This window comes from Camelus dromedarius, chromosome 1, assembly GCF_036321535.1.
Source record: "Camelus dromedarius isolate mCamDro1 chromosome 1, mCamDro1.pat, whole genome shotgun sequence".
In the NCBI taxonomy this organism is placed as follows: Eukaryota; Metazoa; Chordata; class Mammalia; order Artiodactyla; family Camelidae; genus Camelus; species Camelus dromedarius.
The window spans coordinates 119,017,994-119,043,135 of NC_087436.1; the positions used below are offsets into that span (position 1 = coordinate 119,017,994).

General features: G+C 55.1%; 1 protein-coding gene across 2 annotated transcripts in view; it reads right to left on the minus strand.

The window, feature by feature from the left end:
* The window catches only part of PPP2R2C (protein phosphatase 2 regulatory subunit Bgamma), a 131,290-nt gene that overhangs the window by 39,027 nt on the left and 67,121 nt on the right, over positions 1–25,142 (minus strand). For both annotated transcript variants that reach the window (XM_031437702.2, XM_031437708.2), the window contains exons 2-5: positions 15,824–15,921; positions 13,582–13,747; positions 10,731–10,843; positions 5,330–5,507 (exon numbers count right to left, since the gene is read on the minus strand). In XM_031437702.2, the coding sequence (XP_031293562.2) occupies positions 5,330–5,507; positions 10,731–10,843; positions 13,582–13,747; positions 15,824–15,921 (555 nt within the window). The remainder of the gene's footprint in view (positions 1–5,329; positions 5,508–10,730; positions 10,844–13,581; positions 13,748–15,823; positions 15,922–25,142) is intronic.

A 25,142-nucleotide genomic window follows, 5' to 3' on the forward strand; every position in this document is an offset into this window, starting at 1 on the left:
CAAAGCAATTCCCCAGCTCGGCGTGGGGTCACAGCCGCCTCTCTGGCCTCCTCCCACGTTGGAAATGAAACGCCTTTTCTAATTACTCAGCTGCTATCAGACCCATCATTGCACCTGCAACTCAGTGCCGACACCTTCCCGGCCAGAGGAGGCTGGACGTGTGGGACAGCGCCAGGCCTCTCTGCTCTGGGCCCCAGTGTCTTGTCACTCTGGTGGCCAAGCAGCAGCAGGCCGTGGGGAGCGCCTCAGGCAGCACGTTCCCTGATGAACTCATCTAATCGGGGGAGGTTTCCAGGGCCCCACACACCCTGGAGATGCCACTCAGCTCCTCCTGCCTGCCTAAGTGCTACTTGGGTTCTACAGGCAGGGCTGCCTTGAGCCTGGCCCCCGCGTCTCCAGTATTTTGTAAGGCACACCTCACCTGTCTCTAAGGGCCAAGATGTTGTATATTTTGATCAACTACCAATTCCTTTCCACAAAACTAGAGGCTACACACAGGGTTTAACAGAATACGTGGCAAGATCTGCAACCAGGGAAGCCCCTCTGGGTTCCCACAGGGACCTCCTCATCCACTGATGCTCCCTCTTGTCACTAGCCCTCACCTCCCTGCCTGGCTTAGATTCTGGGGCCAACCATTGTTTTCACTCCCTTGCATACGCCACTAGCCGACCAGAAGTCTGCACCTTCACTGGGCCAACCCACCACCCTGGCTCCCTTTCCACCCGCTCTGCACCTGCAGCCGGTTGGCGAATCGTGGCTGGAGAAAAACTCAGCCCAGCATGCTCACTGGTCCCACGCATTCCCCGCAGCACGTATCACCTGCTCACACGCTGGACATTTGACTTGTTTACTATATTAATGGTTTATCATCATTACATTATATGTCTGTTCCAGGAGGGCATGGGTCTTTGTCTATCTAATTCAAGCACTGGGCACAGGGCCTGGCACACAGCAGGTGCTCAATAAATCTACTGGTGAATGGTGTGCTCTCAAGCACACCGTTGGACAGGGCACACTCTGTGTGTTTAAGATGGGGCCAGAAGGAGAAGCTACAGTAATGACTGGGCAGGACTGCCTATAGTCCTGGGATGGATCAGTCCTCTTTTTTTATTCACAGCTAACTTGTTCTAATGTCCTGTGGCCACCCATGTCCAAAAGACAGCTATGGTATAGCCCCATATCTATCTACAAAGTCTATGTTTTAACTGTCAATCTACCTCTCAGCCTCTTGCCCATGGCTATACTCCGCCTTACCCATCTCCATCTCTCCCTGGATCTACTCGGTCTCCTGGCTTCCAGACTTGTCTTCTGGAATCCAGTCCACCCACAGCCCTGAGACAGGAGGGAAGGGGGCAGGGCACAACCATTAAAAGAATGACATAGCCATTGAGGATGGGACAAATACTGGTTAGAACAACTAGGCCCAAGATGACAGAAGATTCCACTCCCAGGAGACCTTGCGCTTCATCATAGGCTCATTGTAATACATTAGCTGCTAAGTGGGCCCCCCACAGGCGCCATGACAGTTCGAGGATGGCCATAAAACACCAAAAAGCGGGCAGTGGCCCAATTCCTAAAAATCCCCGCCGCTTCCCTAAAATAGTTGGAGTAATCCTCCCACTTGTTAGCCTATGAAATCACCCAGCCCATAGAAACTAACGACCTCACGCCTCGGGGCTGCCTCTCTGGCCCTCTGAGACAGCCCGCACCCCATCTGTGGAGTGCGTGTCTCCCTGGATAAACCTGCTGTCACTTCACTGTCGTTCGCCCCTGAATTCTTCCCTGCTCAAAGCCAAGGACCCTCACTTGACTCACCCGAGACCTGGGACACGACCATCCTCTCGAGCCCTACTTTCCTGCAACAAAACCACCGGGCAAGTCCTAACCTGCTTCCTGCTCAGTCCTCCCTGGTAGCCCAGACAGTGTGTGCAGACCTGGGTTACAGCAAGGATCACATCCCTGACACCACCCCGGTCAGGGCTGTGTCCCCGGGTGGCCCTTTAGGCCCTTGAGGAAGAAGCTGAGATTCTTTCATTCATCCCTGTGTCCCCAGGGCTGAACACGAAAGAGGCACCGGGAACTGATGGTTGAATGAAATGAAACATAACCCCTTACACAGCTGCAGGGCCGTGGTTTTTAAAGGGCCCCGGCATTCTCGGTGTCACTGAATCCTCAAAACAGCCCAGGGGGATAAATCGGCCGGGGTTACCGTCTGCATCCTGGTCCTAGGATAAGGAAACTGGGGCTCCGGGGTGGTGGTAGCCACTGTTCCAAGGCTGCAGCCCGAGGGCAGGGCCAGGCCTCAGAGGCCTGAACAGGAGCCCCAGCTCTGCTGCTGCCAGGGACCTCGGGCCCGCCCGTCTCCTGAGCCTGCGTTTCCTCATCTGCAAAATGGGGTAATGGTACCATTACTGCTGCTTTGCTTTCGTGCCGTCGGGAGCACCAAGGGAGACTGTGAACAGTGTGGATGAAAACTGTTGCCTGCCGCATCAGTAAACAAAGGATGTCGCAGCCATCAAGCCACTGCAGCCGCCCGCTTCCCACCCCACGGCGAGCCCTGAGGGAGCTCAGGATGGAGACAGACTGCCCGTGGCCAAGCCCTTAGCCCAGGGGACTCAGGATGGGAAAGAACAGGACACCGGCCCCGGACAGCTGAGGCGCACATCAAAGGAACGGTTCCAAAGAGCCCAGACTCTTGCATCTTCCCACACACAGAAAAGCGCTAAATTTATTAACTTGAGATGCCTGGTTTTCTTTAATTAACAGTAATCTTTTGATGTTCTAACTACCTGGTTTTTGTTGTAAAACTCCTACGTATCCTGGCTCCTCCCTTACCTCTTCGGAGTAGCCCCTCAGAGCGCTCTTAGCAGCTGCTTCCTGGGGCTTGAAATCCTCAGGAAGTCTGCCGAAAAAATGTAATTCTCAACTTCTAGGTTGTGCATTGTTTTTCAGTTGACAATAGGAAGCTGCTCTGCAAACTGTAGAGTGCTGTGAGGGAAGCTGAGGCCGGCCAGCCGCCGTCTAGTGAGTCCCACACCTGCCCCATTTGCAGCCCTGGGGCTCCTGTGTGACTCCTCACTGTATTCTGCTGGAAGCCGGTCAGCGCCTCAGACACGGCAGAGAACGCCTGTCTGTGCCCCCCCTCCAAGGAGGGCCCCCAGCTCCTGGGCAGTGCCTTTTTCTCCTGAGACCACCCCTTGCACCTTCAGTGGGGGGTGGAGTGGACCCCCTCCGGCACCAGGGAAGGGCCTGACCAACCAGAACACTGCTCCCCCACAGTAATGGGTGCAGGGGTGCCCCTGAGGCCCAATTAGAGCTTGTGGGGTGCTCATGGGGACAGTTCAGAGAGAGCTGGTCTCCTTTCTCTAGTACTTTATTCTGGGAGGGTGGGGCCTGAACTGCTGGTGTCAACTCACTGCCATGTGGAGGCTGAAGCCATAGCAGAGAGTGGAAGCAAGAAGCAGAGAGAGCCAACCGAGGATACTGAGCCCCTGGATCCACCTGTATCTGCAGCTCTTTTGCTTTCATAAGTCAGTAAATGTGTGTGCTTTGCCTGAGCCAGGTGGAGGGAGGTGTTCTGACCCTTGACTAACTGGTGCCTAAGCAGGGGTGGGACCTGCTGGGATTTCAGCTTGGATGGACGAACAGCCCGGCAGATGCCCAGCCCAGCCCTCTCCATCCAGCCAGACTGAGCTTCCATCCCTTGAAGCAGATCCAGCCCCAGCTCCTCCTGGAACGTTCCTGACCACCCCAATCCACATCCACCCTGCCAGCACTGAGCACTGGGAAAGGGGAAGGAGACAGATGCTAATGTTTCTTTACACTCTTTAAGCAAGGCTTGGGGTTGGTGCATCTCAGAGGGACTCACTGAACACAGGCTGCGGTCCTGCTGCGGTCCTGTGGGGGAGGGGTTGGTGAGGAGACAAGGGCTCAGAGGAGTGCAGTGACTTGCCAAGGTCACAGAGCTTAAGGTGGCAAAGGCAGACTCCCAGCCACTCTCACTGTCCCTGAAACCCAGATGTTTGCCACTCACCCTCTGGCTGGACTCAGGGAACATCGGTACTTGCTCTCAGTCCCTCCCAGCTCCTGTCCTCCCAGTTCCAAGGTTTCCCTGCCCCGGTCTCCAGCCATTTCCTGGCTTTCAGCAATTTGTCATTCCTTCTCTTCTCTGAACACCCCAGACCGGCTCCCTCCTCCTTCCTTACTCCCTCCCCACCAATCTGGCCTCTGCTCCAAGGGACACAGTCGGCTCCTGACCTGTGAGGCAGCAGCAGAGCAGCACGGCCCCTGTGCTGGGAGCCTTGTGACCTCAATTCCTGGTGCCCAGGGCTGAAAGCACCCAGCGCCGAGTGGATGCTCGGGGACAGCTCTCAGGGTCCTCCCATCTCTTTCCACCACTGTCTGGGTGGCATCCTTCACGAAGGGCAGTTTGGTGGGAAGATTGGAAATGGGGACTCAGGACTGGAGGGCCACTGGCTGCATGAGCTTTGAGCAAGTTAACTGGGGCTCTCTCCGCGACTCGGCTTCCTCATCGTAAAAGAGGATCATGACAGTACTGCCTCCCACGGGCGCTGTGGGGATGAAGCGCGTGCACGCCAGCACACGGTAACATCAGGCATGGAGCCTCACTGTGCATTGTTATTGTTACTAGTCTGCAGGGTAGTGACACCTTGGTAACCTGCCTACCCTCTCCACTGCAGCCCCCGCGGGGCCAAGCCTCCACCCCTCCCTAGGCCTTTGTTCATGTATCAACAGTTCTTTCTCACCAGTCGGTGGGGGCTGAAGTCAATCTATAATCCTATTGTCCCAGTTTGTCCAGAAACAGGGGGCCACAAGCAGGGCCCTTCGCTTTGACCCCCTCCAGCTGGGCTTCTGACACCCCAGTTATCTCTCTAAGCCCAGGGGGAGACCCCAAAGCTGTCTGTCAAACACTGATGCACCTGCCTCGGACCCAGGGACGAGGGTCTAGAGAAGCCCTCAGTGGACTGTCTCAGGGCCATCGGCCATCCCCTGTCCGGGAGGGCTCACCCAGGACTCCGTCTCCTCCCCAGTCCCCGGTGGGGGCCCCTGATGACAGGATCATGGCCACCCCGGAGGAGGCGAAGGGTCAAATGTAATGCTCAGCAGCCACGGTTTTAAAGTTTTCATAAATAAACTCACCATGATTCCAAGTCATTCACACACCGTGAGTCAGAAGGCACCTCACTGAAGAAGTCAGACAACACAGAAGCCCTCAGGCCAGCTGGCCTACAACCCGGCCAGCTGAGCCCCAACCTGGGAGCCACCCTGCCTGCAGAGCGGACAGCGGGGCTGTGGCAGGAAAGGATACTGAAGCTCCGGTCGGTGATGGCCAGGTGCCAGAGGTTGATGCGCAGGTCGTCCGCGGACATGTACGTCTCGCAGTCGCTGTTGACGGAGATGGAGTTGATGTGGTAGGTGTGGCCATTGGCGAAGACCCTCCGTGGGCTCACCTCCACCATCAGGTCCATGGGCTTCAGCACGGGCACCTGCAGAGCAGGAGAGGTAGTCAGAGCTGGGTGAGAGGTGACGGGGGAGGAGTGCGGGGGGCAGGCCACTGGCAGGGCGGCTGCAGTAAGAAACACCCAGGGCTGTGCGATCAGAACAAGATACCAGGAGGGCAGTGGGCGTCTGTCCCACATGTGTCGGAAATAAGCAGTGCCACACACTGTGTCCATCACCACCAACCCTGCAGAAAAACCTGCCTTCTTTGCTTGGCCTCCTGGGATTTGTTCTGAGCCTGCTGTGTGACTTTGGATAAGTGGCTGAACCCCTCTGTGCCCCAATTTCCTCATTTCTAAAATGGAAGAAGATACTGTGGCAGAGTTAGACTGTCCACCAAACATTTGTGTCTCCTCATCTGGGGGAAGTGGCTGCCCAGGCAGGGACTGAATTTCCCAGCTGCCCTTGCAGCTGGGTGTGGCCACATGACTGAGCTGACTGATGGGGCATGAGCTCAGTGGGGCCTGGCACTTGGAGGCCCAAGTGGTTAAGAGGCAGGTGTGCCTTCTCTGCCCCTTTCCCCGTCCACAGTGGGACGGTGAGGACCCAGGCTGCAGGGACGGAGGCACGGGGTGGAAGCAGGCTGTGCCCTCACGGGAGAGCTGTGTGTGCATCAGGACGCCCACCTGGCGTGTTCTGCCAGTGAGGGTTACATTTCTGTGCGCTCTGCCTGGAACACTGGGGTCATTTCCTACAGCTGCTGGGGTTAGTCCGACTCCTACCTCAGAGGGCTAGTGTGCAGAGCCCCGGAGACAGCGTCCGGTAGCACAACTGTGCTTCCGTCCGTGCCCCCTGCCCAGAACACTCACCCCCCTGGGACACTTGGTGAACCTCAATTCCTCCTAAAAGAGCTGCAGCCTGCCTGGTAGGGGTGTCACAGCCCTGTTCACCCCCAGCACGCCACACACATCTCCATCGGGGCTCTCGGCAGGCTCTGCGGGGTGTGCTGGGCAGGACTCCTCGTTCCAGTAAACTGTGGGGTCCTCTAAGGTACAGACAGACAGACATGGCCTCATCGATCTCTCCCAAGCCTGGCCCAGAGTTGAGGGTAGGAAATGGGGGCAGGTCACCCCCATGTCACCGATGAGAAGACAGGATGCCACGGCGAGCCTGACTTCCTAAGTCACAGAGTCAGGAAATGACAGACCCCAACCAGAACCAGGTGTGATGCCCCCGAGGTATCACGGTGCAAAGGTGCAGGCCTGACACCTGACCGCCGCTTCAGTCCTGCCCTGCCACTTGCTAGTGTCACCTCCACAGGGGCTTCACCTCCCTGGGACTCAGTTTCCTTATCTGTAACTGGCTAATGCTGGTGCCTGCTCAGGGTCCTTCTGTGAGGATCCCACAGTCAAGTGCTCCTGGAATAACACTTGGTACAGAGGGGAGGGGACTACAGGTGGCTGGGCCAGGGCTCACACTGCCACACAGTGTCTGGGGTGGGCACAGGGTGGGCACTGGGTGGGGATGGTGCAGGGGCGATGGGAACTGTGCCAAGGAGAGAGGCAGTGAGGTCGGAGAGGAAGGAGGGCAGATTTTGGTGACAGGCAGTCCAGCCCTCTGCCAGGTGGCTGCGGGGCTCCTGTGCCCCAGGCAGCCATCACCAGGTAGACCTGCCTGAGTCCGATCGGGACTGGGTGGGGGCAGGCGACGGGGTCCTACTGCTTGCTCTCGAGTGGGAGAGGAGCAATACACTGACACACGAGCGTGTGTGTGTGTGTGTGTGTGTGTGTGTCTGTGGTTTCAGGCAGCGGTAGGTGCTAAGGAGAAAAATAAAACAGGCGAGGGCACCGGGCAACAGGGCAGCAGGCTGAAAGGGCGACCGGGAGGTGGCGTATGACAAGAGATTGAAACAGGCTGTGTGGGCTGGACTCGGGCTGATGTGGGATCTAAGAGAACCTCCTTCTCCCAGGGGACCTCCCCCCACCCGCTCCCAACTCTCAGGCTGGGCCCGGGGCTCCCCTGGGCTCCCTGGCCCGGTAAGTCCCTCATCACAGCCCTGTCCACATCATGAGTTGTCGTTTGTTTGGTTTGTTTCCCCAGTGGACTGGGAACCAGTTGGGGGCGAGGCGTGTCTTTCCGTGTTCATCTCTGCATCTCTGGTACTCAGCCCAGGGCTGAGTCCTCAGAGAGGTCCTCAGGTGAAGGGATGAACGAGCTGGTCTTGAGCGCCCTGGGGGCCAGCTGAGATGGGAGGTGACGGCTTTGATGCTGCTGGGGGGGGGTGGGCAAGCACAAAGGCAGCTCTGCAGACCTTATCAGAGGTTGTCTGTACCGGGGCACCGAGCGTGACCACGTGTGAGTGTGTGAGCCTCGGTGTGCATGCACGAGTGTGGGTGAGTGTGACCGTGCGTGCACGTGTGTGCATCGGTGCGCATGCCTGTCTGGCTCTGGGTGGTCCTTGTGTAGAGTCTCTGTGCTTCCAGACTGTGTGCCCAGGAGTCAGTGTTGGTGTGTCTGGCCCATCTAGGGGACCCTCCACCCAGCGCATGCCCCCAGGTGTGAGACAGTCTAAGGCAGTTCCTGTCCCTTCCTGTCCCTCAGGGCGCAGCCACCCCCTGCCCTAAGGATCCTTGGACTTTCTTCTCACCACACCTGCTCCTGGAGGTCAGAGAGCGTCCCAAGCCCAGCAAAGCCTCAGCATCTCAGGCTGCCTCCCTCTCCTTCCAGCAACACTGTTTTCCCCGCGGCCTCAGAATAGTTCACTCAGTGCTCCAGCCACTCACTGCCACTCCAGGCCATGCTTCAAAGCCATTAAACAGAGAGAGGAGAGGAAGAGGGAGGAGAAGCCTGCCCTGAAGGTTTGGAGGTTTCATGAATAAATCTTTCCCTCCACCAGCTCTTCTGGGAGGCACAGTCTAGTCAAGGTGCAGGGCAGGAGGACAGACACATGACACTAAGGACAGAGAAGGACGGGATACAAAGGCTAGAGTGGGCAGAGAAGGATAAGGATTCATCTGGCTCATGTAGAAAAGGCTTTACAGGGTGAAGGCTGATAGGGTTTTAAAGGCTGAATAGGAGTTCACCAAACAGACAAGGTAGAGAACAGTCTCTTTGTGTGTCCCTTTGTCACAGTGCTGACCTCCAGGGTAGGAGTGACTTCATGTCTACTTCCTTGGGGGGCTGGGTAGACTTTGGGGGGGTAGGCACTCAGTCTGATCTTGCTCAGCTCTGGGCCCCAGAGACCTAGCACAGGGCCTGGCACTGAGCAGGTTTTTCACTATGTAATAGCTGCCTCCAGCATGAACAGCACAGCACAGATTAGGCAGAAAACTGCACAGGGTTGGGGAGGCTTGGGTGAAATGGGGGAAAAGACAAGGCTCCCATGTTCTTTCTCATTTTCTTCCCCTCCAGCCTCAGTTTACAGTTAAATGCCATCTTGGGATGTGTGTGTGACATACAGAGAAAAATCTCAGACTCTGAGAGGGAAATAACGGGAGTCTCACGGGCCACTGGCTCTGCCGCAAACGCCAGGCCAATCAGGAGGTGATAATTGCATCCCTCCCAGCAAATGAAACCCTCATAAACGTTCTTGGGGCTCCAGGTGGGGGTGTGTGAAGCGGGGGGCACCATCACTCCTGTGACTCAGCATCGAAGCTAACTGGCTTCCATGTGTTCTCAGAATTTATTCGTGCAATTTGCCAGTCATTTAGGGACCAACGTGTTTAAGCACTTACTCCTCCTTCTGGGAGCACCACTGATTGCGTGACAACTCGCTGGATGCTTAGTGCGGGCGCCTGCTGAATTGTTGCAGAAAAAGCCAGCCGTTGTCTCCAGTTTGCTGGTGAGGAGACTGAGGCATGGAGCAGGGAGACGCCCACGGCCACCTGACCGGCAGTGGGTGGATCTGTGAGCAGTCCCGGAGCCTGGAGAGGCACTAGTACCGCCCCCGAAGCGGACAGCACACACACACAGCTAAGGCACAGACCCGGGGAACAGCTTTCCCTGACGTGAACCCGGCCCTTTCAGATTGGCTGGAATGTGGAAACTGGAGCCGAAGAGACCAGTCGCCTCCTAAGGCTCCTTCACGGGAGGCTGAGGCCCCTCTCTGAGCAGGGCCTGTCCCGGGCTTACACCAGGTCCGCCCTGGGCTCTGCATTCACTGTAGCCTCTCGGTGCCTAGACCAGGGCCAGGGGCACAGCAGGTGCTCAGTAAGCGTGTGCTGAATGGATGCATCCGCCTGTCCTCACCTCCAGCAAACACGTGGGGGGCTGAAAGCACCCCCCACCCTGCCCTGTTCCAGGCACGGTTCTGGAAGCCAGGGACAGATAAGGTGGCCTCAGTGCGCTTCCAGGGTGCCACTAACCATCCCTGCAGCTCCCCTGGGAGGCAGAGACCTCATTTCCACTTTATGGAGGAGACTGGGGTGCAGACTCTGGGGCAGACTTCCCTGGGTTGGATCGAGCTCTCGGTTTCTTCATCTGTAAATTGGGGATGATAATCACGCACCCACTTAAAAGGATTTTGCTGAGGACCAATGGGTTTTTATAGCCAGAATGCTTGGGAGACCCTTGCTTGCCAGGAAGTGTTCATTCTTGTTCCAGAGGAGGAATCAGAGGCTTGTGGAGGCTGGGAGCCCTGCCCAGGGCCACACCACCAGGAAGCGGCAGGGGCAGGATTTAAACCCAGGTCCTGTGACTCCAGAGCTCTCATGTCTCACAGCCTCTCTGCTGGAAGAAAGGTGAGTCCTTTTGCTTTGAATCGTGCTGGGGGCAGAAGCTGGCCTTCGCTCGGCTCTGCTTTCTGACCTGTCTCTCAAATCAACAGCAATCTTTGCAGCTGAGCCTTTGTAAAGGCTGCAAGAATCCCAAGTTCCAGCCATCCCTCTGCCCCTCAGCAAAGCACTTGGAACACACAAAGCTCTGCTCTCAGGCTCTCCTGGCTCTGCCACTCCCTCAGCTGAGCCGCTCTGGGTGAGTCACTGGGCCTCAGTTCCCTCTTTGTACAACAGGGGTTAGAAGATACGCGCTCCAGCCTTGGGTGTAGCAGAAAAGGACTTCACGGACACGCGTCACCTCGCCTCACCCTCACACAACTTCCGGAAGAGATGATCACCTCTGCTTTGCTGGGGAGGAAACCGAGGTGCAGGGCAGGGGAATGACCGCGGCCGCCCAGCAAGGAAGCAGCCTGGCTCAGGCTCAGGCTCGGGAAGCGACTGGTTCGCATCTCACAGGCCCTTCCAGGCTTCACTCCGCCGCGTCCGACAGCCTACCTGCAGCGACGTCACTGTGGACAGGTCCTTGAGTTTCCCCTCCTCATCCTTCAGGTTGTAACCCTCGGGCCTCTTGTCACGCTCTGTGATCTTCCACAGTTTGATGGTTTTATCTTTAAATACAAAACAGAGTGAACAAGACATGTGATTAACACCAGCCCAGAGAACCGAGCACCCACTCGCGTCCACTGGATGAGGGGGCCTCAATCCACAGCTGACCCAACCCACATCCTGTTCCTGGACACGCAGGTTCTTTCTAATCTCACTCCTTCTGCCAAGTGATGCAGCGAACGTCCCTGCAAATGGAGCATTTGTCCTCATGTCTGTCTCCTCACAGTTGATCCCAAAGGTAGAACTGCCGGGTCAAAGGATATGACCCTTTCACGGGCAGTTATCAGCCTGTCACCGGAGTTCCACGAAGACTGTCCTAATGAAGCAGCCTGCTTGCTCAGGCCTTCGCTGGCAGACAAAAGAAGGCAACCCATTTCCTATTTCTGAGACGCATCCCCGTCCATCCAGAACTCAGCTAGCTCTCCAGGGGCCTCACTTCTCTGGAATCCCACTGAGAACATCAAAAGAGTAATCTTTAGTGGCTGCAATGGTTAATTTGGGGTGTCAACCTGGCTAAGCCACACTCCCCAGACATTTGGTCAAACATGTGTGGATGTTACCCAGCAGCTATTTTTTTAGATGAGATTAACATTTAAATCCAGAGAGTAAAGCAGATTATCTTCCAGAATGTGGGTGGGCCTCCTCCAATCAGTTGAGGGTTTTAGGGAAAAAAGACTGAGGTCCCCAAGGAAGAGGGAGCTTGGCCAGCGGACATTTCAGACTCGACTGCCGCATCAGCTCTTCCCTGGGTCTCCAGCCCGCCCTGCAGGTTGTGGACTTGCCAGGCCCTGCAGCCACGTGGCCCAACGCCTTAAAATAAACCTCTGTCTCTATACATCTCTGTCTACGTTTACAGCCATCTCTCTGTCCACACACACACACACACACACACACGTATCCTATGAGCTCTTTTTCTCCAGAGAACCCTGACTAGTACAGCAGCCAAAACAAACACTGCCACCTTCGTGAGAAGGAAGGGGAGAAAATGACATCAATTAAACACTTGGTAGGTGCCCAGGGACAGGCCACCAGGAGAGGGTGGCACTGGGATTCAGAGCCGAGGGCAGGAAGCTTTGTGGGTGGGGGTGTTAGAGAATTCCCAAGGCGGCCTTTCCTCCAAAGAGGCAGCACAAACGACGCTCTCTATGGGGTGACTGGAGAGGAAAGCAGTGCGTGACAGGCTCAGGTGCCCGCCCTGCTCTAAGCCGTCTCCTTCACCCTCTCAGTAACCCCACCAGGCAGCCCAGATGGCACAGTTCACAAGAGGAAGTGGCAGGGCCAGGGTGTGAACGCAGTCAGAGCTTCTGCCCTCAGGGGCCTGTCCTTGGGGCGGGGGCGTCACCTCTCACTGTCTGTGTTCCAGCACAGGGAAGGGCCCCTCTGGCTCCAAGACAGGGGCTTCCTGAGCCTAACCCTGTGCCAGGCATCCCTAAGGGGACACAGATCCTGTCCTTGGCACAGAAGCACCCAACCTGAATGGCAGGAGCCCCTGAGGGCAAGCCTGGGGTCAAGAGGGGTGGGAATGCACAAGGGAGGGACACCTGGCTTGGCTGACAGATCAGTGAAGCCTCAGTGGGAGGTGATACCCAGTGGAGGCTTAAGGGAGGAGGTGGGGGTTGGCCAGGTGGGAGTGGAGAAGGCTGGCCTTTGGGCACAGAGGTGGGCTAGTGGGATTGAGTGTGATCAGTTTCAGGGTTGTGGTAAAGGCCGCCTTAAGGGAGGGCAAGTGGCATCATCTCCTAAGGCTCAGTCACCCTGGAGCAGTGTTGGCTGGTCACGGGGTATTGAGTGGGCACCACCTCCCTCCACCCTCATCGTAACCCCAGAGGGAGCACAGGTGAGGGAACTGAGGCTCAGAGAAGCAAGGCCATTCCCCAAGGTCCCCGGGCTGGGACAGAATTCAGGCCTGTCTTCTTCCCACCCCAGGCACCTTTGATGATGGGGTGAGAGATGGAGGATTAGTGGGGAGATGTGAACGTGGGAAGCTGGGCCTCTGGTCCCAGGCGCACTGCTGGTGGAGGCAAGATGGCCCAGGAGCCTTGCCCTCCAAGTGGACCACAGTGAAGCGCCGTCTGGCTGGGAGCCTCCTCAGGGGCCTGGCGGGGGTGTGTGCCCTCCCCTAGAGGCAGGTGGAGAGTAGCCAGGCAGGCTCCTGAACCAGTGCGCCTCCTGCACCATCCAGCGAGACCCTCCACGCTGGGGTGGTCTCGGGGGTGCGGACGGAGAGGTCAGTGTGCACCAGGTGCTCACTGCGTTCCCTGACCTGGCCTCCTTCGTCCACCCCCAAAGAAAAGGATTCACAGAGATGTTCAAGGAGCTGCTATTTACAGCAGTGGGAAAAAGCCTGTGTCCATCCACAGGAAAAGGCTGGGCGAGCACATTCACTGCATGGAACTGACATGCTGCTCAAAATATTATCGTTCAAAAGACCTAGAAAATGTTCACCACATGAGTGAGGTGAGAAATAGCATTTGATAACAAATTGCTATAACACACAAATGTGCACACGCTCATGCGCACACACGTACACGGACGTGTACAATGCACACACGCATGTGCATGCACATGAACACATGCACACACGGGCGTAAAATGCACACACGTGCATACAGTGCACACACACAACATGCTCATGTGCACACACATACAACACATGCGCGCGCACACATGCTCATGTGCACGCACACACACATGCGCACACGGGCACGCACGCACACCCTCAGACCGCCCGCCGCCTCACCGTTGGTGGACAGCAGGGAGTGGGCGGCATTCTGCTGCGGGAGCCACTTGATCTTGTTGATTTTCTCCTCTATCTCCAGGCTCTTGAGATAGTCGAACTCTGGCTCGTGGCTCTGGAAAGTGCTGTAGACGTCATACTCGCCCTGGCTGTGCGGCGCATTCTTACTCTGCAGGGAAACCAGACCAGCGGCCTGAGCTCCAGGACCGCGGGGCGGGGCGGGGCGGGACCCGACTGGTTAAACCTCACAGGGCCCGACACAGCCATGGCGATTGGGCATCCAGTCAAGCGTCCAAAGGAACTCTCTGCTTTTTAACTGGCTAATACCTTGCTGTGCAGCCATGGCCCAGCCCCGTCACCTCCTTGTAAGAGTCTAATAAGGAGGAACAAGGGCAACTCTGCCAGCTCCCATTTACTGAGCACCTACTGTGTGCAGGACACCGAGCCAAGTGCTTCTCACGCCTCCTCTTGTTCCATCCTTGACGCCCCTCTGTGATGGGGAGCATGACTCCCCCCATTTTACAGATGAACAAGTGGAGGCTCAGAGATGAATCGACCCCCAAGACCACAAGTCCACTAAATGTTGCCACTCACTCCACTGAGGTCTGTCTGGCACTGAGTCCGAGGCTCTGACCTCCTTGCACTTCCTTGGGTCCAACTCAGGCCTGACTCGAGGAATGAATGCATTTGGAGCAGATTTAACGTTGGGGCAGAACACCCTGCCACGTCAGATAGACTGGAATAGAATATTGCCCCCCCCCCGACTTTCCTCAGTGGGTTCCATCCCGGTTTAGGCAGTTGAGTTTGTTGTGATAAGAACCTCCTGGTGGAGCCCTCAAAATAGTGAGGAGGTGAGTCCGTCGCGGGCACCAGGGACCACTGCCCAGCAGACAACTCAAGATTATGTGACAACAAGAAACTATGACTATGACTGCCTGGAGCAAAACACAGTCGACCAGGCACAATTTCAAGTTCCTGTTAAAATTTCAAAAGTATCTGTTTCTGTATTTCCGTATCTGTTTTACTTTTGGAAAGCTTTAAAGTTCTTCAATATTTTCCCCTCTAATTCTACCCATAAACACTGGCTGTGGCAAAGGTCCATGGGAAAATTAAGGGTTTAAGGAAAAAAATTAAAGGAGAAAAATTCAAAACAGAGAAACTCGCATCCACTGATTTCACTTTTTTTGGTGCATTTTGACTGAAAGAAGACGTGGCTTTGGTAAAACCCGGTTTTGGACTGTCTGCTTTCAGGCTCTGTGTTCTCAGCAAGCCGTTTTCAAACCCTCTGAGCTCTAGTCTCCTCATATGTAAACTGAGGATGATAACAGCATTTATAGCACCACTAGGGTTGTCGTGAGGGGGTTACAGCCGCGAACACAGGAAGTCAGACCTCGGGGGGTGTCAGCTGTGGGGACCACGCTGAGGAACTGGAGGCGGGGGATGATTCTGCCGCTTCCCCCACCTCCTTCATCCTTCCCTCCTGCCCTCTCTTCACCTTCTCTTCCTCATCCCGTTCCCCCACCCCTCCCCACCCCTCCCCACCCCTCCCCGCTCCTCCCCACCCCCCATGTCTTCAGCATCTAACCCCAGCCCATGTCTGAGGCAGGGAGGTGTGCGAGCAGCAGTGCGCATCCAGCTTTGGTTTCACTCCTTGGTCTCTGCTCACTAGCTGGGAGTATCTGTAAGTGGGATGTGGGTCCGTACCCTCAGCACTGGGCAATGAAGACTGGGAAAAGCATGTGGAGAGAGCAGTAAGCTGTCTACACATAGTAGGTGCTCAACAAATAGGACCTTTTAATCTCCAGGTTCTTCCAGTGGTTCAGAAACAGCGCCTCTGGAGCTGTTCCAGGCTGTTCTCATCTTATAGGGAATTCTGCAGGACAACAGACCTGACGGGGGCAAAGCCAGGACCGAGCAAAACCACCCACTCGGGCCAGAGTGCCCACCCACAGGTGCAGAAGGGCCCATCCCCCCTTTACCCTGCTCTGGCTGGGACAGCCCCGGCTCACCCAGGCAGAGGGCAGTTTACTTGGGGTGGGGGGTCTGTTTCTCAGGGGTCTAGGATGCAGTGAGCAATCACCAAACATCCACTCAGCAGAGGGGGCTCAGAACATCTCCCCCAGATGTGCCCTGCAGGGTCCCACCCCTGCATGCCAGCTCAGGCACCATGTTAGGGTACGGAGCAGCACCCTGCGGGTTAAAACCCAGGTTGAGTGTAGCTGCCTCCCACCAGGCCCCGCCGCACCTCCGGTTCCCGCTGGAAGATGACGACCCGGCCACCCTTGTCGCCGGTGGCCAGCAGCTCTCCAGTGTGGTTGAACTCGACGGTAGAGATGATATCGGCTGTGGGGGACGGAGACAGGAAGGCACGGCTCATTAGGACCCAGTACCATGCAGCTGGACAGAACTGCTCCCGCCTGTCCCCAGGGCCCCCACACCCCTGGGCTGGGCTGCAGGAGCCCGAGGGGCCGGGAGCACTGTCGAGGGGTCCCACCGCCCGCCCCACCCCCCACCAGCTGGCTGCGGGACAGAGACTGTGGGTGGGTCTTTCCTTCCTTCTTCCTTCCCTTCCAGAAGCAGTTTGGGGGCTTCCTCGTGTGCAGATCAGGGGCCTGGGATGCAAATCTGACACTCACCCGCCTGACTCTGGTGGCCACAGAGGCCGACTCTACCCCTCCCTGCCCCCCACGGAGTTGCACATGGACAGGACCCTTGGCACCCCTGACCTGGACTCTGTAGTCACTGAAATCTCTGGTCAGCCTTTAACACAGCGGCTCTCCTTTCAGGTAAACCGCAGACCTGACCACTCCTCTCGGCAGCCCCAGGTGGACACTGAGCTGGCCCCTGAGCTGGTGCCCACCCCACACTGTGCTCTCCTTGTAACCGCCAGGCTGATGGTCCGCCTCCCAAGTCACAGGGTGTTTCTGCTCCAAGTCCCCTCCTTTGCGTTCTTCTCTGTCTCGGGTGATGGAAGTTCCTTCCTCCCACTGGCTCAGGCCTGAGCCTTGGGGCCACCTTAGGGTCTCCCTCTCACTCTCCACATCCAGCCCTACTGGCCCAGCCTTCCAGATACATCCAGATTCCAATCACTTCTCCCTCCTCTTGCCTGGATGGCTGTGACAGCCTCCTATCGCATCTCCCCCATTTCTCCCAGCCTGGACACAAGCTGGTCTAGACAGAGCAGCCAGAAGGAGCCCCCTCGGAGCCCTCCAGGGGTTCCCTGAGGATACTCAGAGTGTCAAAGCCTTGAGTGACCTGCATCCCCCCAAAACAGGCCACATCAGGAGCCCAAATCTTCAGTCCTCTCCTGCACCCGCACCTGGCACCCGGCACTGCTTCCCACCCTGGGCCGGGGACCACGCCCTGTGATTCGCTTTGGCCTGTGGGATGCCAGCAGACAAGCCATGGTCCTGCGCCTCTTCCACTGCCCAGAGGAGGATCTCCGGGGGCCAGCCTGTGCCCCTATCCCTAGCCCAAGAGGGAGGGAGGGCGGAGGACCGACCAGCTCACTGAGTCCAACCAAGTCCAGATCAGCGGGATCGGCAGATGTGTGGTAAGAAATGCTTACGGTTGAATGCCCCATGTTTTAAGTCAGTGGAGGGCTCCGGAGCCCCCGTCTCCCCCCAGTCCCCGTCTCTCACTTCTCCTGGCCTTGGGCTTCCACTCCCGACTCTGGGCTCCTTGCTGTCACCAAAAATACCAGCTACCACTTGTCTCAAGACCTGTTCCCTCAGCCTCCAGTGGCTTTCCCACTCCTGTTCCATACAGGCCTTTTCCTTTTCCAATCAAGTTCCTTTCAGACACAGCTCCTGACCTGCAAGGGCCCTCTGAGCCACAGGTCACTGCCAGCTCAGACAGCGAAAGGAAAAAGGAGGGAGGCAAGGTGGTTCAGAAGCGGGATGACACACGGGACCTACTCACTGATAGGATAAAAGCGCGTTTCATTAAACTGCAGAGGACAAGGCAAGGAAAGGCGCTCTTTGGGTCCATGGAGATGCTCCCTGAATGTGGAATCGGGAAGAGCCTCAGGCCTTGGCTGCCCAACACTGTCCCTCATGGGCAGCCTCCCTGGCCCAAGGACACAGGAGGGCCAGAGCCGGGAGCACAGCCCAGCGGTGCCGCATTCCCGCATGTGGCACTGGTCCTTCTCCCCATTTCATATCAGCACCCCCTTAGGGGGGAAGAGTAGGATATAAAACTGCGTACAGAATGTTTTTAATTATATAGACCAGTGATCACAGCCGTGTTAAATTGCAAATAAACTGGGCAGAGGGAAAGCAAGCTGCAAGAGAATTTTCTACCATGTTAAACAGAGGTGGCTTTAGGGTGGTTGAAAGAAAATATTTTTTTCCTCCTCTTCCTACATTTTTAGGTTTTCTAGATTTTCTGTAATGAATGTAGGTTTTAATAGCTTTATCGAGGTGTGATGGATATATGCGAAAATGCACACATATAATGTATGCAGTTTAATGAGTTTGGACATATGCATAATATACATTATTTTTATGACGGAGAAATAACAATGCTTTTAAATTAAAATGCCAATGTAACCATTGGTACCCAGAGCAAATGTGGTCCGTAAATGCTGGGCAGTTACCACAGTAACGGACACTAACGTCTGCAGGCAATTACAATTTCTGTGTCAGTTTTATATCATTGCCTCCTTTGAACCTCACGCCAGCCCCTCAGGGAGATATGGCTATTATTTCTATCGGCAGCTAAGAAGATGGATGGAAGCCCATCCACAGTGACAGTTCCCAGAGCTGTTCATGGACCAGTCAGAAGTCCTAGGTTGGAGTCTTGGGTCCAACGTCTCGGCGTGTGGCCTTTGGTTCGTCACACCACTTCTCTGAGACTCAGTTTTGTCATCTGGAGCGTGGCTATAGTAGAGTCTGCCCGGGATTAGAAACTCAAGAGAGACGCTGGGGGTGAGAGGGCTTGGGAGAGAGGAAGGACCGTGACACTAAGGAGTGATGGATGACCAAAATGTACCAGGCAGAAAGTCAAAGCTCTTCCCCATCTTTGTTTCTGACCCCCACAGAAATCGCAGTGGCCAGCTCAGAAATGTGCCAGATAAATCTGAGATTCAACCTCACTGTCCAGATTTGGGAGTCCTGACCACCAGCCTCTCTGGTCCCATTCTGCAAACATTTACAGAGCAACTACCAAACCTGAGGCCAGGACACTGCTTCCTCAGGCTCAGGAAGGGGCTGGTGAATGTGTAACATCTATTCATCGCTACAGTAAGTGTCTTCTAGGGTTTGCCTTAGGAAAACTGATCTCCCCTAAGAGCTGGAAATTCTCATTGGTAAAACCACGAAATTGGAAAGTCCATCCTCTCATTTTGGATGTTTGACACATCCCAGCCCCAATGCCACCTCCCCCAGGGAGCCCTCTTGGAGAGACCTCCTTCTGCCACCCCCCTGCCCCTGGCTGTACAGTGGTCTCTCCTACAACTATGGTCTCATGCCCACTATGTGCCCCTCACTGGATGGCAGACACTGCTGGGGAGACAGCAGTTGGAAGAAGAGGCAGCACTGGGTGAGTTTTCCATTTTCATGGCTTCTGGCCTGAGGACAGGTGCCAGTCTGTGCTATGTGGTTGCTGAAACTCAGATAGAAAGTCACATTGGTAGGTTCGATAAACCAGAAGAGAGAATCTGGGAAAATCCTAGTAGCTGGAAAACGAGGTAGTTAATCCCAGAAATTGAGTCTACAGAAGGGCCCCCAAAGGCAGCACATAAACTCTACCTGAACCTTCAGCTGGCTACAAACTGCACACACACACAACAGACTCCATGCAGAGGTGCTAAGGCTAAAAGAAGTGAACTGGGATCCTGCTGGGATGGAGTTCATAGTTGAGTTCAACCAAGTTAACTGCTTACAAACATAAAACAAAACAAAAACGCTCTTTGGATGGACAATACAAAACATCTAGAGCCTCTCACAACATCCAAGATATAATCCAAAATTATATGAAAATATACAAGTCAATAGGAAAACATCACCCATACTTAATACAAAGACAATTAAGGAAACAGACCCCAAAGTCTGGATATTGGAATTAGCAAATGAAGACTGTAAAAGTAGCTATTATAACTATGTCCAAGAATATAAAGGAAAATTTGCTCTTACTTCATGAAAAGAAAGGGAATTTCAACCAAGAAATAGAAACTATAAAAAATAACTAAATGGACAATCTAGAATGGAAAAATACAATATATGAGAACCACTGAATTGCTTAACAGAAAATTTGAGATGACAGAAGAGTTAGTGAACTTGAAGGTATAGCAATAGAAATTAGCACACCTGAAGAACAGAAAGAAAAGAAATTTAAAAAGAAAAAGAACAGATCCTCAGGGATCCCTGGGACAACATCACAAAGTCTAACACACATGTATTTGGAGTTCTAGAAGGAGAGGAGAGAGCACAGTAGAAGAAACAATGACTGAATTATGCCCAATAAGGTAAAAGACTTCCATCTGCAAATTTAGGAAGCTCAGCGAAGTCCAAGCAGGACAAATACCAAGAAAACCACACCTAAACGTCAAACTGCTGGAAGTCAACACAATGATAAAATTTTGTAGGCAGCGAGAACAAAAACCACATATTATATTGAGGCACCGTGACTCAAATTTATTTAACTGCAAATTTCTCATCAGAAATAACAAGAGTCCAGAAGGCTTTTTAAAGTGCTGAAGGAAAATTTAAAAACCTGTAAACCCAGACTTCTGTATCCAGTAGAAATACTCTTCAAGAATGAACGGCAAATAAAGACATTTTGGTGAAAGCTCTCCAGGGACCAGTGATTTCATCTCAGGGGCAACTGTCCCCCCACTGCAGGGCCTCAGGTGTCACTGGTTGATGCCTCAGGCTCAGGGTCCCAACTCAGCCCCTGGGTGAGGTCCACCAAGCCCGCTGATGACTGGTGGGCGCTCCAAGTCACCCGGTTGTGGACGAGGGACAATCCCATGAAAGCCCGTGGTGTTCTTCTACTTGTGAGGTCCCCTTTTCTTTCTGCTGCAGCTTTGGGAGTCCCCCAAATGGCGAGACAGAGTTGGAAGAGGTAACTTGGACCATTGGACAAAGAGGCACCAGTCAACCCCTGGGGACTGGGGACAACACAGCCTTATCAGTGGAAGCCCAGAGCCGCCGCCTGCTTTGGGAACCCTGGGGTCCAGCACGGGCTCAGGGAGCAGTCAGAGGTGGCGTCCCAACTGACCAGCCCGGTGACAGGTCTACAGTGAGAGACGGAGCCAGCGATGGGCAGTCACAGACCCTGACTGGGTCCCCCCAAAACATATGTTGATATCCTAACTCCTGGCACGTGTGACTGTGACCTTACTTGGAAATTGGGTCGCATAAGATGTGGTCATACTGGATTATGTGGGCCCTAAACCAAAGACTGGTATCCTGATGAGAAAGCCATGTGCAGACACAGGGGCACAGAGACACGCAGGGGGAAGGCCAGGTGACAAGGCAGGCAGAGACTGGAGTGATGCAGCTACAAGCCAAGGAACACCAAAGAGGCTGGCCGCCACTAGGAGCTGGAAGGGGCCCGCCAGTCTCTTCCCTGGAACCTCCAGCGTGAGCCTTGACTTCAGTCTCTGGCATCCAGAACCACAAGGGAATAAGCCTCTGCTGTTTTAAGCTACTGAGTGTGTGCTAGCTTGTCACAGCAGCCCGACCAGCAGGGAGAACAGAGCAGGACAAGAGGCTGGGCAGGCAACGCCCTGAGGACACAGGCCGCTCCTGGGGCCCTGTGACGGGGGACCAGCCCTTGAATCTCGAAGATGTCCACTGTCAGGGATGCTTTTTCATCAAGAGGAAGGTATTCCGGTTCCAGCCCTGGTACATATTAGCTGTGTGACCCCACCCAAATCGCACCTTCTCTGAGCCCGTCTGTCTCACCCATAAAATAGGAGCTTTCATGCCTGCCTGGCCGCAGCTCTCCTCGGGTTTATGTGAAATCCAGATTCCATGGGCTGGAAAGCTCCCTGGGAACTCCGGCAGAGGCCTGCCACATCGTGGAGGAGATCAAGATGCCTGTCGGGGGGACTCCTCCCCTCGCTCGTCCATCACCATCCATCACAGGAAGTACTGTCGACACCGTTAATGATCCAACGGAGTCAGAGCTCACGACTGAGAGGGGGCCCTGAAAAAGCCCAGCTTGATCCCTCAGATGGGACTGCTGCATTTAATTAGAACTGTCAGAAGCACCAGGGCTGATGAGGAGGGAGGCAGAGAGCAAACAGTCCTGTCTGCTGCTGAATGGAAGAGCTTGGGGAGAGGAAGGAGGCTTGGTGTGCCCGGCGTCAGCCTGGGATGGGACTCTGGGAACAAGCTTACCCAGCATCTCCTCTGGGCTTGCATGGGAGGAAGGTCCAGGCTGGACCCTGGAGATGAGGAGACGAGAGAGGTCAGGCCTGCCCTCAAAGGCTGCTCCGGGTCCAGGGAGACGCACGGGAGGTGAAGAGGTGGCAGGGGAGGTGATGCCTTCAGGATGGGGAGGGGCAGTCTCCAAGAGGGCCTCCTGGAAACAGTGACACAGGGGTGGGGTCCTGAGGAGCAAGGGAGATCGGCAGACTTGTGGTGTTGATGCCCTGTCGGTGGCTTCCTGTATCCACATCCTCTACAACGTGACTTCTCGGCCCCTCCCATCCAGAAATGGAGACCGTTGGCCCATCCTTAACACCGCACGGGCCTGTGACTGTCTTTGGCCAACAGGATGCAGAGGAAGTGCTGGCCCAAGCCTAGGCCTCACAGGCCTTCAGCTTTCGCTCTCCCTCAAAGCCCTGCTCCTTCCACGGCGGCCACCCCAGGCTAGGCTGCTGGACGATGAGAGACCATGCGGGCGTGGACGAGCTAGGCAGCTGAGGCCATCCTAAGCTAGTCCACAGCAAGTCCATCCCGGAACACGGCAGCGAGCCCAGCAAACACAGCAGACACACCTGCCTGACCCACAGCGACCACACCGGACAGCGAGCACCGCCAATCCGCGAGGAGACGCCCGGCTGACCCACAGACTCGGGCAAAAGCGTGTGCTCATTGTTTGAAGCCACCGAGCTTTGCCTAGTGCGGTCTGCTGGCTCTCCAGGGAGCTGAGACCGCAGCAGAGAGGCCACTGTGCCCAGGGGCTGAGGAAAACCGCTGAACGTGCAGCTGTGACTGCCCAGGTCAGCGGCTCTGCTGGAGGAGGCTTGGCAGGGAACTTCCATACCTCCCAGCAAAGGACCCAAGAGAGAAACGGCCAGCTGTATCCACCTGCCAGGCCCACCCAGAACAGGGTTGCCCCAAGCAGCCTCGCAGCCAATCAGAGTGGGGAGGGGGCAGGCAGAAGCCGCAGGACCCCGGGTCCTTCCCCCGCACCAGCCTCCAGCACGAGCAGGCCCTGGTGTAGGGGCACAGGAGGGGAAATGCCACGTCTCGCTCGAGTCTGGACTGTTACCTGGGACTGGACATTCATGGTGGATGTGTGACAAAAGGCCACTTCGCTCTCCGAGGGTGATAAGAAAGGTGTGGCCCTGCCTGAATCCTCCCCCAGGGCAGGAAGACCATCTCCCTGAGGTCTGATGAAGACAAGGGTGGAGACGAGACCACAAAGGCGCTGAGCTCATGGTCCACACCTGACATGCACCTCTGCTCTCACCTGGGGCGAGCACCTGGCTCGCTGTGGCTGCCGGCACCAGCTGGGGGAAATGGTCACATTGCTGCTGCAGAACACCTACATTTTGTCCCTCTCACCCACCGACTCCCAAGCAGGTCTGGTGAGAAGTTCATCCTGCAGCGTGAACTTGGTGGAGAGTGAGGGCAGCTCCTGGGCTGGGGTCAGAGGCTGGGCTGGGAGAGCTGGGATGCTGTGGCCGGGCCACAGCAGGTCTCCCTGGACAGTGCCTGGGTCACTTGGCTGGAAGATGTGAAGGGGCTGCTGAGAGGTCTGGAAGGGTTTGTGTGGAGCGGGTCCCAGCCACCACCTCCCACCCAGGACTCCGGGCTCTGCCTGTGAGGGGCAGGAAGGGGGTGTCCATCCCCAGGTGCCCCCCAGGTGGAAGACGGGGTTGGTCATGATGTCTTCTGGAATCGCACAGGAGCTGTGGCCCCAGCCCACACCTGGGGTCAGGCCCCCAGCCCACCTCTTTCTGAGTGGCGACCCTGGGCAGGTCGGCTCCCATCTAAAGTCACACCTCTTCCTGTTCTGAGGACGCAAGGGGATGGGAACACAGATCCAGAGCCCTGAGGGCTAGGTGCTGTGCTGGAAACTCGCCCATGGTGCCTCATTCCACCCTGTCCGTGTCCCACAAAGGCCATCCGGGTGAGCCCTGGACCCAGCAGCACCTCCATTAAGCCAGCTTCGTGAGAGGGAAACACAGCCCAGCAGGAGACCCCAGGGATGGTAAATCACGTAAACCTTTAGAAAGTATTGATTAATTTTAAAGGCTGAAAAATAATTTAATTATCCCAAGAGCTCCAGGTAAAATGGAATGTTGGAACCTTGAATTGTGGTCCCCAAATGTGCCTGTTTACTGGTGGTCAGAGCTGAGGATGCTGGGAGTGTCTGGCTCAAAAAATGACCTTTGGGGAGAGGGACAGGAAAGGGCAGCCTAGGTGGGGAGGAGCCGGTGGGCCTGCGGCTGGTGGAGGTTATGTCCTTACAGCGTCGTTATTCTCTGGTACTGGCACTGTCTGGAAAGGGGGGTGACCTGTGTTCGAATCCCAGTCTTACTGGCAAGACACTCCACCTCTCTGAGTCGATATGATCGTCTGTGAAATAGAGATGGCCACACACACCCTCCAAGGCTGCTGGAGGGTTTATCTGCATATCACTGAGCACATGGCAGGTGCCCAGGCAATCTGCTCACTGCTGACTTATTCATTCAAAAGAATAATAATGGGGAGTTGTGGTTTAAGTTACCATTTAAAGGGAAAATGTTGGCTAGAGTTGGATGTTTTTGATGTGGACTGTTGGATAAATGACTCAAAAAATAAGGTACAGAGTTTCTGTTTGGGATGATGAAAAGGTTCTGGAAATGGAAACTGGTGATGACTGCACAGCACTGGGAATGGTTATTCCACTGGATTGTACACTTGAATATAAAGTTGGAAATTTTATTTTATGTATATTTTACTGCAATCAGAAGTTTAACTTAAAAAAATTGAGGACCTACTGTATCACACCCTGCTGCATACACTGGGAACTCAGCAGTGCATACTTTCCACAAGTAGCTTACTCTCTATGGAGAAGACAGACAATCAGCAAATTTTCATATATATATGAAAAATGTATATGTATTATTTTTCTGGGGAGGAGATAAGAGCTAAGATAAAAATTGAAGTATGATAAAGGATGGGAGAGCTGGAGGTGCTGTTTTAGTTAGGGCAGTCAGGGAAGACTTCCTGGAGGAGGGGCATTTGATCAGAGATCTAAAGAGAAGGGAGGGAGCCACACAGATATCTGGGGGCACAGCATGTGCAAAGGCCCTGTGGTAGGAGAGAGTTTAATCTGTTGTTGGTCAGCAAGGAGGGCAGTGGGTGTATGCAGGTGACAGAGGCAGGACATGAGCTCAG